This window comes from Malurus melanocephalus, unplaced genomic scaffold (genome assembly GCF_030028575.1).
Source record: "Malurus melanocephalus ecotype Western Australia unplaced genomic scaffold, MMel_1.1 scaffold_24, whole genome shotgun sequence".
Lineage (NCBI taxonomy): Eukaryota > Metazoa > Chordata > Aves > Passeriformes > Maluridae > Malurus > Malurus melanocephalus.
The window spans coordinates 980,887-996,639 of record NW_026623256.1 but is presented as its reverse complement, the minus strand read 5'-3'; the positions used below and the strand labels follow the sequence as shown (position 1 = coordinate 996,639).

General features: G+C 40.3%; 1 protein-coding gene across 4 annotated transcripts in view; it reads right to left on the bottom strand.

Moving 5' to 3' along the window:
- CHCHD6 (coiled-coil-helix-coiled-coil-helix domain containing 6) overlaps window positions 1-15,753 on the bottom strand; it is a 109,255-nt gene that overhangs the window by 69,253 nt on the left and 24,249 nt on the right. For 2 of the 4 annotated variants that reach the window (XM_057390259.1, XM_057390260.1), the window contains exons 5-6: window positions 8,467-8,487; window positions 3,035-3,118 (exon numbers count right to left, since the gene is read on the bottom strand). In XM_057390259.1, the coding sequence (XP_057246242.1) occupies window positions 3,035-3,118; window positions 8,467-8,487 (105 nt within the window). The remainder of the gene's footprint in view (window positions 1-3,034; window positions 3,119-8,466; window positions 8,488-15,753) is intronic. The other 2 variants (XM_057390261.1, XM_057390262.1) reach the window with 1 other exon arrangement.

Here is a 15,753-nt window from a genome sequence, read left to right as displayed (position 1 = left end):
TACCTCTGAAAGACAGAGCTGCAAGGGGGAAAGTGCCAAAAGACAAACAACTAGAATGAGAAACCTGGAAAAAATCATTCACACAAGCAGGGGCTCAAAAGGTAAGGACTGCTCAGCYTAATGGGAAGGTAAAAGAGGGAAGTCTACAGATAACAAATAATGAAGAGAATTTCTTTTATCTCTTTCACATAAAGGATATCAAACACCAAAAAAAATATTTGAAACTGATAACAGAATATACAGATTATATAAGTTAACCTGTGGCACACACTGCCACACGATTTTGAAGGCACAGAGCTAAACAGTGCTACAGGAAAAATGCCTGAGATGCATAGAAGAACAATGGCACTAATCCAACTTTCAGTGAATAAAAATACTGAATGAAAATAAACTCTTGTGCAGCAGGGCATGCGTCTGCCTCCAACTGACAACATTTAGGAAGACTGCTCTCAAAGCTGCTCTCCAAAAGTTTTCTTTGTGGCTTTGTTTTGGTGAGATTTTTTTTTTCTTTTTCCATCAAAGCCTTTGCAAACTGACCACTGTCAGAAGAAGCAGGACAGTCTCTGTGTTTGATTCACCGAGCAGCTCTTATGTTGTAAGGAGTATGTAACACAATTACTCTCAGCATCCTACYGGGAAGGTGCTGGGTTTTTAACATCAATAGCTCAAAACATCCTTCAAAAACAAATCTCTAAGTCTCCTACTGCTGAATTCTGTTATCATGCACAAGTGGGGACAAAGCCAACCTCGGCACAGCAGGGGAGGAGAGAGGGGAATTCCTGATAGCCTGATCCTGAGAAGGAGAAATTTCAGCTTGCTAACTCTACACTRAGCCATCATATTCATTCACTCACAGCCAAACACCTTTGAACTACCAGTGACCACACTTCAAGTGACCATCTCCTCAAACACCAGAAAAAGCAAAATTCTGTTTCAGAGCTCTCCCCCACCATCCCCTTACTGAGAGCTTTTTTCTAATATAGACACACACATACACAGATATATAAAAATATATCTAAGCCTGAGTTGGAAAGCTTTAGCACAGTGGAAGGAAAAATAAATAAATAAATGTCAAGGTCTGCGTGTATTCAACAAATAAAAGCAGAATTATATAAAAGCAACAGCTAATAAAAAAGATTGTTCTGTGCCGCATTTTCCATCTTTCCAACCATTATAGGAATAAAATTATCCACAGAGAAGATCAAAAACCTTTTTCAAAACTAATACAATTAAGCTTTATTACACTGTTTCAAGTACATTTCTCTCCTTTCTCTTCTAGCCCCCACCACCTCCCACTCCAATCCAGACTAACGGTTGGAGGCATTCTTCTATTTTATTACCAGCAAATCGCTAGTCTTTAAGGGTCAGAAACTATCCAGTGTTTCAAGAGAGGAAAGAAAACCTGTTCTTTTTATCTACTTGCTTTTGTACACATAACAACTAGAAGATAGTTTTTCTGTAGCTCTGCAGCTTGAATAGGACTATGGGTAGCCCACCTTACTCCCCCGAGAAGATCCCGCACTAAAATATCCATCACATTGTTTATAAAGATGTCCCTGTAGCAAGGGACGTGGACTTGAAAACACAAACTGCAACAAAAGATATCAAAAAGAGGACAATGAAGCCTGGACACAAACTTCTCCCCACTTCACTGTCCATAAAGGACAGACACATAGGTTTTCCCTGCAATTTCCGCTTCATGAAACCAGATCCGGAGAGAAGAATATAATAGAAGCACACAGCATGGGACCAAGAAATTGCAAAAATTCCCTTTGCGTATGAACATATGGACAACTGTGATAATTAGAACGATAGCTGCTAGATTGTTTGCAATTTCACTGAACAATCCCCATTATCTAGAAATAGAATTTAAAATACGAATGCAACACTRAGTGGTAGTTTTAATAGTTTATTTTTAATGAATTGTATGGATTAAAGTGTTGCAAAATTGTATCATGTGAATTTGCTCACAGGCATGTTTTACCATTGATGGCTTAAAAAAAATGCAGCATGGACAATCATACAGTAGCAGGRAATGAAAAGTGGAATAGATATGCCAACAGCTTCCTACCGTTTCTATAATCTACAATTTTCCCATGTTCCATCCTCACATCCTGCTACATGTTGGTAGTAAAACTGATTGATTTCTCTGTCTCTTTACAACCCACCCTTTTCATTGTTTGCATTTCTTTTTAGTCACATAACACAACGACAAGTCGAATGTATGCAGCTCCCTGTCAGGACTTCTAATTGCTTCAAATTGAAGAAGATTATTCTCCACATTTATTAAAAAATAAAGACTACTTATAACATTATTTCATTTTGCCAGGAAGTGAAGAACACATTAGTTCATAAGGAACAGCATGGCTGCTCCTATTTTTATGGCATCAATTTTTAAAGACTCATCATGGTAAACAATTAAACAGAGAAGCAAATCCCACGTTCAGGGGAGAGATTCAAATCCCTAAATGGATTTTCAAAGGTCATTTCAGGCTTAAAAGATGCTTGACAGTGTCTCTTTAAATCATGTTCATTTCRAAGGCTTATCCAGCAAGATGCAGGCAGTGTACTGCAGCACCACTCTTCAAACTGTTTGGCTCCCCAGAGAAAAATTAATAATACAACTTTAATTCATATTTATAGCAAGATTTACGTTGTGATGGTTGATTTTTTTTTTTATTTAGGAAAGGATTTCTAACAAAAGGAATAAAAAACAGGGCACTCGTTTTTKTTTTTTTTTCAATTTAACTTTCACCTAAATCCCATGGTGAAAAAGATAATAGAGTTTGAACAACCAGAAATCTTTTTTTAAAAATCATCCAGTTAAAAACACCTTTATCTTTCAAATACAAGTTGCTCAAATGATTTGTGCAGCTTTTCCATCACTTACATAAGGGGTGGGGGGCAGATAAGATAGTGGGAGCTGGCAGTTCCAGATTTCAGCACAACACTTCTTGATTCTCTATCTTTTGGATCCACACAGATCCATGTCCTACCCCTGCAGAGGCCAAAAATGAGGACAACTCAGCCTTACCTTCTTCTCAATGCGGGCCAACTGCTCTGTATAGAAAGCCTCTTGTAGCTTCAACTCTGCCTCCCTGACCTCCAGCTCATTAGCCTGGGAAGGACAAYGAAACAGCATCAGCAGAAGAAATTAAAAATAAAAAATATGCAAGGAAAGCACATGGGATGCAGACTGGAAGGAACTTAAGAAAAAAAATAAAAAAAAATCACTGCTCAGGACTCCTGCATGGGAGCCCCTCTCAATGGAACTACAAACCTTAGGTATTGCAACTCATTTTGGGTTATCCCCCAGTGTTTGAAATGCTCTTATTAGTGTCATGCTCAAACCCAATACCTTGATTTTACTACTTCCTATTAACTGAAAACATATAATCATAGAAASGTGACACTTTCCCATTCCCTTTTTCAGAACTCCATCTTATCCATGTCTTTTGTTTTTCCATGAATCATGACAGTCATTACTCAAATTTTCTTCACCTTACCTTTAAAAAAATCCCCTCAAATCCTCTTCTTTATAAACTCTTAGCCCCTTAGAGTGACCAAAAGCTTTTAAGAATTAAATACTTCCCTACAGCAGACATACACAGGATTATGCAGATAATTAAGCACTCCCTCCACATGCTGTCTGTGCATTCCCCACCAGCACCCTCAGAGTTCCCCTGGCTGGTGCTGCAGACTCAGAAGGGAGATGGGTGTCCAAGAATTTCTCTTCTGTCTTCCAAAGCATAAGTGTGACACTTTCAAAACAGTAAATCTGGTATTCATCAGCTAAACAGTACTCAATTAAAAAGTCTGTGTGGGTACAGCAACAGCTGTAGACTTCTAGCTCCTTACAGCCAGCACCACCTCATTATATTCCCACCCCTGAACTGAACTAGCATTAAGAAAACATGAAATTGATGGAACTGAATCAAACTTTTGAAGTTTAAAAATAACAAGCAACCAGAGCAAGAAAAAATGGCGCTGTTCTTCATCCTCCATCCCACCTCAAAATCTCTGGGGCCACATAAGTTATCAGCAGGCAGAAGACCTTTCAAAACCAGAATCATTAGCCTGCTTAACATGGACACAAACCCTGCCAATCCATAGCATCCCAGCAGCATTGCTCTTAACTTCTAATGATGGTACAACCATGGAAAATGCTGGTCCAACATGATTAAACAGCTGGGACAGAAATATCCCCGTGGGCTCAGACCTGTCATTTTACAGCCAAAAGCCATTGCTAACGAGAAAAATTACATCTGAAAGCAAGTTGCTGTGCATGTCCTTCTTTCTGCTCCCCTGCTGATGGAAATACAGTGGTATAATAGGGCTTAGAGGAGATTTTGATCTRAGCAGTGAGGGTGGTAGATAAGCAAGCAAGAAAAGGAGTAATGAAATAGGAAGGTTGTAGGAGTGTGATGGTGGTGTGTATTTCTTTGTTTGGTTTTAAAGAARAGGAAATATTTTGGTTTCCATGTTTGCTATCCCAAAAAACAAGACTAGGATAAGGCACARGCAGTAGAGACTCATATCTAAATCCCCACTCTCTCTCAAAAGCCCTTAATTTAAAGCAAAATCTCTGGCTTTCYTTAACCTATAGATACTATATAACTTCCCACCCACAAGCCAGTTGGAATAGGATGAGGAGAGGGATGAGAATTAGCTGCTCCACACATGCAGCCTGACAAAAGAGGTATCTCAGTAATAATAGGGGCACTGATGGATATTTTGTAAGTGCAAAAATGATAACCATTTTCTGGTAAGAGAACCATAGCTGTGCCTCTGATTCAACCTGCTAATACAGAAAATTTCAAATKAAATGAAACAGATGTAAGAAGGTGGGGTGGTCTGGTGGATGACCACAGGATGGGGAATCTCCTGCAAGTTTTCTGCATAACACCTATAAAAACCAGATTAATCCACAAGTGACTTTATTTCCTTAAGGAGAAAATAAGGAAGAGAAAGAAGAGTAAAACAGTATTGAYRCCTCTCCATGATTCAGATGGAAAGGTGCATCTTACATGATGGAAGAAAAAAAAKAAAAAAAGAGAGTAAAATAATGAATTCTTATAAACTCAAGAAAGCTTCTGTTTAATCTAAATAATTATGTATCAGTAGTAGTCTCCTGGGATGGGGGATATTCTGGAAGCACAAAATCAATACATGTAACAACACTAGTGTGCAAGAGGCTTTACTCTGTTTCTGGCAAGACATGGATAACAAATCCACTCGTTCAATTTTCCAACCTGTGAGCTTGAATTCACCAAGAAAATTAGGACAATTTTCTTTACAAGCCCTCTGGAAGGGAACACAAACCAAATACCGACTCTCTCAAGTAGGGTGCTGAGATGCAGACACATTARGGGTGTGCTGCTCTGCACAATGACAACCCATGGACTGCCAAGCTGACCTCACTGGAGCTGGAATGCCCCCYGTTAATAATGCCTCCAAACCAATGCACCCTGCAGCAGACCAACATTCTGTTCATCACTTCCCCTGAGTCTTGCAAATCTGAAGTCAGAGAACCAAAACTGTATCTCCCAACTGCAGACTACAATCTCAGAGTACTCCCCATTCTTCCCCCTAAGTAATTTCTCCCATATTATCCTCCACTGTCCCACTTATCAYCCATAATATGATGAACTAGAGGTTACAGAGAAATCTTGCAAATGCAACACATATTTTTAATGCCCTGCTTGTTTTCAAGAGCTGCTGATGTTTCAGTGCATTGAAGTATACACTCTATTTGTGACAGATCTGCTTCAAAGTTTCTTTCTGTTTCCCTCTATCCTCAGCTGTTATTACTAAAAACTTTAGTTCACTTTATGATGATGTTTGAAGTATGAACRGTATAGTAGAGCATGTGTCATTTGAAATATTCACTGTTCCAAACTGGGTTAGGCAACCAGGGACATTTTGAATGAATACAGGATATTTATTAAGAGTTCCTCTAGGCCTGTTACWTATTCCCTACCTGAATCAGAAGCCTGTGATGTCCCAAACAGAACCGGCTGCTATGAAGATGATTACAATTTCACAGRGGATTGAGATTGCAAGTGCCAAACAAAGCATCAACGCACTTCTCAGAAAAAGGCCTTTAGAACTAAAGAAGGATGGAGAAGGGAAAACATGCATGATAACACACTGATTTGAAAAGCAGATATCAGAAAGCATTTCACTTCCATGCTGCAGAAATACATCAGAGCTTGAACATATTGTGCAAGAGGTGACCAAAGCCCAGAGATGACACCTAAGAAGTGCAGAACGCATATAGTGTGATGTCCAAGAAGTACGAACATGGAAACAAAATAGAGACAGGAAAGAAAGAGTATACTCTATAGAACAGAGTATAGCTATAGAACACAGGAAAGCACCCAAAACTTAGAAAAGGGGATGCATTTATAAAAGAATATGTAAGCAACTGGCCTCYGTACAAAAGCTAGATATAAGATAGATTCAAGAAATGCTCAAAAATACCCCGGGATGGGTTGCGTTCTTAAAAAAGGACAGTGAAGGCATACTACTAACATGCTGCTACAGCTTCCATGGGCATGGATCCATGGACTGGCTGTGTGGTCTTGCAAATTCTTCCTCAGATTTACCTTTACATTTTTTCTGCAGCCCAAGGTTTTTCAGGTTATCTCAGTGATGCTTTGAACAGTGACAAAGAGCCAGGGCAGAGTTATGTGTGATTCTCTGCCTCCTTCTCTCCCTTTATCAAGTAACCCATTTAGAAACAAACTGTGCAAGCACATTTCTAAAGCTATACATTATATACTGGCTCAGCTAAAGGATTCAAGCACTGGCCTGCTAGCTGACAGACAAGCCAAGAGAAATATTTCACAAGCTCCTAATTGAGGTAATGAAATATTATTGGTTCATTCTCTATGAACAAAGCCAGGCACTCGAGGCCTTGTCCTGAACTGACACCAACATGCCACACATCAGACTGTGCAACTGATCTAGAGTTGGGCTTTAGTGTAACTATAACCATTCCCAGATCAGCTTTGGCTTTAGCTCCTCCCCAAAATATCACCAGATTTTTATTATTTTTAATCACAGTCCCACCACATCACCTTGTTAAACATGGAAATTAGGGAGGAAATCAGCTTGGAAAGAAAAGAGCTTCTTGGCAGGGTCAGATGRTAACAAGGAATGTGGCACCCAGGAATAAAGTGCAGTGTTAGCACAGCCCACAGCTGACAGCTACCATCAGGCTGTCTCTCTCCTCAATACTGTTTGGATTCCGGGATATTTGGGAAGAGGGTTTGGAGAAGACTCTACTGGAGGACAAAAAAAAAACAACAATAACTCTCTCTCTCCAAAGGGCAAGGCCAGCTAGAAGGAAAAGACCAAACCTCAGTCTATAAAGAACTTCCTAAAAGGCAAGTCACAGCATTTGGCAAGATTACTGCAAAAATATTTATCTTCTTGGCAAAGCACTTCCACCACTCACAGACAAACTAGCAAGATKATGCCCAGATAATCAGTCAGAAGCAATCCAGGGAAATAAGCTACAAGGATAAAGGAAAGGTTCTCAAGTCTATCAAATGCCTAGTTTCTACATCATCCTGTCTTTGCTGAGAGGCATTATCAGCTTCCCCCAAAAGTACACAGCTACATCTCTGCAGCAGCACAGCAGAGATGTTTTGGCTGGGCATCTCAGCTTGCCACACTTCACAACTGCAAATTCTAATACCTCGTGCTTTCCCAAGTCTCTTCCAGTTCTGGTAGCAGTCCAGGTGGCAGGGGAGAAAAAACAAATGCTATTAAGGATTCTGAGATGAGAAGAAGGAATTGACAGCAATTCACTAAAGAACAGAGCTAACTCCAAAATTAGCTAGCTGGCATGTTCCTGGCCAAGTCTAAAGGGAATGGCAGAGCTAAAAGGGCAACACTGAAATAGTAAGAGGCAATTTGTGTACTTCATGCCTGACACTGAATAGTAGAACTTTACAGGGAGGCTTGTACCAAGCAAGTATCCATGGGGGAGCTTTGACACAACCTCCAGTGGCATCAGCAGAAATATCAYCACTACTGTGGAGATGACTGCAATTGCTATTCGAGACACACGAGGCCTACAAATCACTGGCTTTTTGTCCTGCTTCTCATCCTGTTGAAGACAGGTGACCAGGTTCTATTTTAGAAACCAGATGCAACTCATGGCCTTAAAAAGCAGTACTGRTATAACCTTCATTTCCTCCTGTTTCTGCTACTCTCTTAGCCRACAATACACATCACCAGACCAAGTTTGGTTTCAGCAGCTGTATGCTACACAAAAGGAACCAGTGAAAATCTTTATGGAGGAAATAATATGCAATTTTCTAGCTGAACACCTTTTAAAATGTAATGACAGAAAATAAAATCCTGCATCTGTGCTCAGCAATAACAATCTGTATGCACGCAGTAACAACATGACACTTGGAATAAGCAAGATCCAGACAAAAAAAGAGAGCTTACCCAGGCGTCCAAATCCACAGGCTTGGAATAAAGAGAGCACAAGATAGAAAGGAAAGAGAAGAAAAAGAGAAATCAGTGATTTATGGAGGCTGCCTGCTGCTGTGCAATATAGCTTTTAGGATGACAAGTTTAGAAAAGTTCCTTAAAAATGACAAGCATCTTAAGCAATGCAGTGCTGTCCCCTGTTGGGAACTGTGCTGTTAAAGCACAACAAAAGCACATGCACCCCCTAAACCAAAACCAAAGCAAAGCCCCCACAGCCTGCTGCAGGATCCCCAGGTAGGGTGGGAGCTAAGCAAAGGCAGCTGGGAAACAGCCAGTTCCAGGGAGCCATGCAAGGTGCTGCACAATGTTAGAGATGCTGATACACAACAAACACCAATGAACGTGGCAATGCTGGGCAGACTCAAAAGGAGGTGGTCAACAACTGTGCTGCTTCCAATTATGTGCCAAGAACAAGTAATCTTTTAAAGGGCATTTCTGAATGCACAAGCTGACCTACATAGCAAGTCATCTTCTTCCACRGACAATTTCAAAGAGTGATTCCTAACAGAAAGCCATTGACTGATTAGATTCCCAACCAGATCCCCCTTCTCAGGCAACTGAAAACCTCTTCAGTACATAATCCAAACCTGTGTCAAAGCCAAGCTGCCTCCACGTGTTCCTTCTTTTGTCCACAAGCCTATTTAAGTGTGCAGACAAGCAGACGCAGTATCATCTCTCCTTTACATATCACTACTTTTTACTTACACAGTAACCCAATAGCAGCAAAGCAAGTACAAGATGATAAATATTTCATGCCCATAACCACCTCCTTTTGAAGCCAAGGCATTTAAGAGGCAGACACAGCTCTCCTTTGCTGTCATGGGCTGYAAGTCTTCCCTAACACTCAGGGCTACCTTCAATCAGCAGCACGCTGGCTAAGCAGGAACTTCAGAATAGCTGGCCTTTTTTATTATGATTATTTACTTGAGGGGAGTTTACAGGGCACAAGGAACTTTCCTCTTGGTCATAGTTCACTGCCAGAGGGAGCAGACGGTGGAGGGTAATATTTTTATGGGATCCGCCATCAYTTTAATGGCACAGAGTGACTACTTYAGGTAACTGAGGGATCATGTGTCATCAGATATGTGCATCGTCCATCCCCATCCTTTGCAACAGCTCAGAGGGCTGGAACTGAACATCTACATTTCACCTGGGGGAAGCCAATTCCCTCCTTTCTGCAGACAGGTTTGATATAGCAGCATCATGTCCTTGGCCAAACAAACCAATACACAACAGGTGTTTACTGGTAATCACTGACCAATCTTGACAGAAGCTTGATTTGAATAACATTTTTCTTCCTGATGGTTTTTACAGCCAGGACAGATGCGCTTAGTTTTGTTTTTATATTTTAGCAATTTGCAAGGCTGTCCATCCTCAGCAGATGGACAGGAGGATCGCAGCACTCTTCATGGTGCCCCGTAGTATTTCATCAGGTAGGTCATGCACACCACTAACTCTTTACTGGATGTACATCTGTCATCCCTGGGTGCCTRAGCCATGAACTGGCACAATCCTGGYGGACAAACACTTGCAYGACAAAATAAACACAAGGCACTAACTCAGTGGCACTGGACAGGGGCTGAGAAGAGAGCAAGGAGAAGGAACCAGCCCTATCAATATGAGCCCCATGAGACACAATGCWCAGCAGCAGAATTAGGGTTTTAGGGAATATAACAGTGTTACTAATCACAGGGCATCTCTTCTGCAGGTACTGCCAAAGGCTCTAATTCTGTCGGCCTTCAGGAACAGGGGAAATTATTACTCCAAAAATAGGAATAGATACACTCCACTGAATGGAAACAGGAAAATCAAAATGTGTAAAAGCAGTAAGACATATTTCTGCATTGGAAAAAACAAAAAATCTGACTAAATAAAATACACTATTAAAAAAAGATACAAAAACAAACACTCAAGAGGGCTACTGGTTCAAGTTTTGCGAACTTCTAAGCATGCGCCAAGATCTCTTTGCAGACCTGCATTTACCAGTTTTCACTGATAACAAGAGACACATCCTGTCCATTAATATTTTCAAAGTTTAAGCAATCTGTTTAAGAAATGAGCAGTATCTAATTTCCTTTTTTTTCTAGCTAAGTGACCTTCACTTCYAGCTCCCAGAGGGCAGCTTGAGTTTTTTAATTCCAGCCCTGGGACACTAGCCATCTTTCAACACCCTTGGTCAATACTTCTAAACTCTTCTGCTGAAACAGGTTTCTTTCTCTTCCAGGTAACTCACTGGACAACAACCACAGGAACCAGAATAAATAACGGACTTAACCATTTGAGGTCAAAACCCAATGAAGATATTGCTCCCAATTGTATCAGAAGCAAAAGGTTTTCGAAACATGATCTCAGACCAAACTGGAAACCTCTGTTTCCCCCCTAGGGATTCATACAGAAGGGAAAGATGATGCTGTCCACTTGGAGAATACTCTGGCTGGATACAGGAACTATGTGAGTAATGCATCTGTGCTTCTGAAAATTTCACATTTAAGCACTGACTATTCAGGCAGCGGATGCCTTCCCACATATGTATCAACAGTTCAACTTCCAATAGCATCAAGAATACAGCCTCAAATTAGTATTTCACTCATAAGGACAATTCACAGCAAACCTTTCCCAGACCCATACAGTACATCACCATTACATATCAGGCACACCACTCAAGTCTGTCAGAGTCTGGRGAAATGCAAAAATGGCAGTGAGCAATCAAAACACAGTTCTGCAATTGGCAGGGAGAGAAGAAGGGATCAGCACAGGGCAGCAGCCTTTGGAAGGACAATGCCTTTGAACCTGACTGGAAYCAACTTCCCCCTGAAGTCCATCACTTTGCCATAGTCAATAACTGTCACAGAACAGATTTCACTGCAGTGTGACCAATGACTCAGGAATCCAGACTACCAGCTTGGTAGAGATCTTCTACTTAAGAACTCAWCACAAAGTATTTTTAGGGGCACTGCCAGCTTCGGGAGTGGAAGATGGAGTGGGAGATGCGAGAAGTGAGAGGCAGCAGGTGCCCAAAACYCAAGACAGCTGTTGGCAACAACTTTTGCACTCATGTCAGTATCTGAAGAGCTCTGCAGCAGATATTCCAACATCTTGATGACCAGACTTCATCACTGAATGAGCAAACAGTCCCTTCTTACAGCAATAATCCAGCTCTAAATTTATCATGGTCCACAACGATAGGAATTCAAGTATTTAAAGAATATATACAGAATATCTACAGTATCCACTCCAGATTCTTCAATTCTTCCAGTTTTGGTGAAAAATTGAAGCAGTATCAATACTAAATGTAATGAGAGTCTGAGATGCAACCAATTGACAAGGGAGAGGGAGAAGGAAGAGAAGCTGAACAGCAATCAATTTCAAGGAAAGGCTCTGATGAAATTGGTTAACTCTAATGYATACAGACCATACACAATTCTGTAAACATGAAGATGGGAAGCAGCCAAAAAAACCTTTGCCCTTTTACGATTAGGGGACAACTGCATCCTAATACTTATRGCACTGCTACAAATAGGCTTGCAATGCTGACTGTTGATAGTTTTAGTTTAAAATAAAATTAAGAGAAACCTATTTTATAAAATCCAAAGTAAACCATCTGCTTTCATTGCTTGCTTTAATACTCCAGCCCATTTCCCCATTCTCCTTTTCCCATCACAACTTCTACACGTGCATACATACAGTTTTCATTTTGTAGGCTGCCAACAGCCATTCAATGGCTACAGAAATCTTGCAGAGTGTAGGTTCTCTGGAGATGTATGCTCAAGATGGTTATTTCTGATAGCAGGTGAGTCAACAACTTGCTCTAAATTTTTACCTCCTTRCTTAAATTCCTACTCTGCCTATTAGACTTAAGAATCTCCAAGTCCCTGACTAATTTAGAAGAAGAAAAACAAACCAACAACCAAAACTTCAAGGGCATCGTAAAATTCTGTATTAAYTATGACTTTCTATCCCAGAACATATTTCAGACCCTACTGAGTCAATAAGGTATTTCTCGTAAAGCTAGAAACAAAGGCCACTCAACTCTTTTTGGATTATTTCTAGCTCATGACCATTAATGCAGATTCCCATTACACTAGCCTAAGGGTGGCATATGGCTTTCTAGGGATAGGACAGACGGGCAAAAATAACAGTTATGCATGCCTACATCCCAGTCTCATTGCTCTGCCTGCATATGGGGACAGAGCTCTCTCTTGCCAGATTCTTAAATACCAAATATATTAGCTTCCGAGTCAAACATAGCACCTCATACACAACTACTATTTCAAAAAAGAAATCATGATGGCATTCATAATCAACCCATGTGCCTCCAAGCAGTAAAAATTATGAACCCCTGTGAGTTCAGAAGGAATTCCCTTCCCACATTTGCTCTTAGACACTACAYGCAATTTTTACCTGCCTCTAAACAAAACACACATTTTTAGGCACCAGCCAATGGATACAGGTCAGTATAGCACAGTAATACAAATTTCCTGCCATCAGATTAGAAATCTAATTTTTTTAATTTAAAAATTATTATGTCAAATACTATACAGTTTAAAAGAAATGCAGTTGACTTTAGTGCTGCTTTTTAATAGAGACTGTCTTAATTACATACTTGAGTAAAGAAATTCTTGAAAGCCTTCAGATATGGTCATGCATCCTCTGTCTGTCTATGAATTCTTCAGCAGGCGGAGAATCAGGTGCACTTTCAAACAACACAGCTTGTTTTCACCCCTTTGACAGCCTTGTAAATTTTCCTCTTTTCCCTGCTCTTTCATCCCAGAATGATGCCTTTCAGGGTCGGTATCATTCTGCAGGCAGATTCCAAGCTACCAACTTGCTAAGATACATGTGGGAAAGACACACAGTAATTAACATTTAGTATAAATCATGTGGATTCCAAAGCCTTACTAAAAGGACCACATAAACCACAGCGGACTCAAAACAAATGGTCTGGGCTAGTACACATATATAATCATGCTCCCAGTAAGGTGTTACCTATGAAGTAAAAACACACAGAAAGAATAATCAGAGACTGACCAAGAAATTAAAAACATAGAAGTGAGCAACTTAATCTTAGTCTCCCTCATTTCTCCAATCACCTAAGACACACAGGCAGTCAGCACTGAATTTCCCTACAACCAGTTCTGAAAATGCACCTCAATCTTCACCTGCAGCATTCCCTACATCCTAGGCCACAGTCAGTGTTATGAAAAGGCTGCCAATTAAGTTGTGGTTTTGAGCTACAGACAAAATGTCCACTAGAGACTCCAATTCTTGCTTCCAAAGCACTTGCAACCCACTGTGTGTTTTAGGAAGAGAAAATACTTGCTCTCAAATACACTGGCTCTCAGCTCCTCTCAAGGCTGCGATAAGAGAAAACCCTGCAAGGTTGCATCCTTTAATGAAGTTCGAGTATATCATAATGAAATCATCTGCAAAAAGAGGACTGTGGATTCAGCAACAACAAGGATTTCAGGCTATTGTAAAATTGCATTCTTTATTTTTACRTTGCAATCTCCAGGGCACAATTGTATCGAGAGCAACTTGCAAATCTATGTCACTGCCAGCAAAATTTTGATTTCCATTTGATAGGACAATTTGCAAAGAGCAGTTTTCCCATTGTGCAAGTGCTTAATGTTTCTAAAAACTACAAGAATTCAAAGCTGATTCAAAGTGCCATTTACTGGGCAATGCAACACAATCTTGCTCAAGGTGGATGGCTTGGAAAATTCAGGGCAGGAGGAGAGCATCTTCTCTTTCTATGAAGGAGCAATACCTCGAAATCTGTCAACAAGGATCACAAACCAGGTCTTGCTGCTGTTGAGAAGAAGGCAGCATAGACAGAGTGCAGCAGGAAGACTTAAGCAGTTTGAGGAACTTTCCTTAGGAAAAGAAAGCATTTGGCTGTCAGTGAAGCTCCTAAAGCTCAAAAATTATGTCACATGCTAAGGAACSAGAGAAGTATTTATTTCTGGACCTTTTAATCAAAAGCAAGAAGCTTGAAATTTAGCTTTAAAATAGGGTATGCTCTAAATATAGCAGTCAGATGACCTGAGAGAGCCAAGATTCATGCTTCACGAGTTTGCAAATTGAAATAGTCAATCCAACACAGTATCACAGAACCCTAAAGACAGATTGCTATATTTATTGTAGTAGATACTATTTACAAACATATCTCCACTCTCTTTGCTCCGTRATTATAGTTGGGGCACATACAATCATTTATTTTCTGTAGACCCCTTTTGTATGCTATACCTCCAAAGTCAGTGAAAGTAATTTTAAGAACCTGTTGATTGATTTRTTGATCAAATTAGTTGACCAGTGCATTAGACTGGAAATAACCAGACAGAAAAGTGATCTGATAAATATTCTTGGAGACTAGTCACTATAGGCACTGAAAGCCAGCAGAAAAGAAACYCTTGAAGGCAGGTTCAGGCTTTTTTTAGAATCTATATTAACAGTTGGGCCTAAAGCTTCATTCCTTACGCAGGCTGGCATGGTCAAGTGCACTCCCAAACCAAATGTTTGARATAACTCTGCAAAATCTAGTGCTAGCTATCAAATTCTGCACAAGCAATTGGCAGAAGTACAGGTCCTATTACCAGAAAAAATGTGAGAAGAAATGAAGGGGGAGGGGSRAGGYATTATATTCAGGAAGCAGATAATGSTCTCTGACCAAAGGCATGAAAGAAGCACAGGCAGAGGATCATCATCCACAGACAGCTTCCAGTGCTGGGGGCTGTTTTCTGGTGATTCTGTGGTGAGACTTCACCAAAGCTTTCACTGAGCTCCAACTGCAAGRAGCAGATCATGCCCTAGGCTGGCACTGAAAACCACAAACTCATCTATCAAGTATTCACTGAGATGGCCTATTTTTTTTTCCTGTGGATTTAATTGCAATTTAATGAGGTTTTCAAAGAAACATGTTGGCAGCTTATCATARAACTAAGCTGAACACATCTTGTACTCCTTTTAACTGTCCCTTCAGTTGTGTGAGGAACTGTCATCCAACTCAAGCAYGAGGCAAATTAGGTTTTAACTTCATTGCAAAGGAGTGGTTTCCTATGAGAAAGAGTAAAGGCACAATAACATAGCAGGAGGCAAAGAAAAAGCTTCCACTACTACTATTATTTRTAGAATATTTTAGATAATCTTTTGGCACTGTGGTTTTGGGGACTTTACATTTATCCCCAGGACAAGGGAATTAAATGTCCATGGATGTCAATGGCTTCTTCCACAAGCATAAAATTC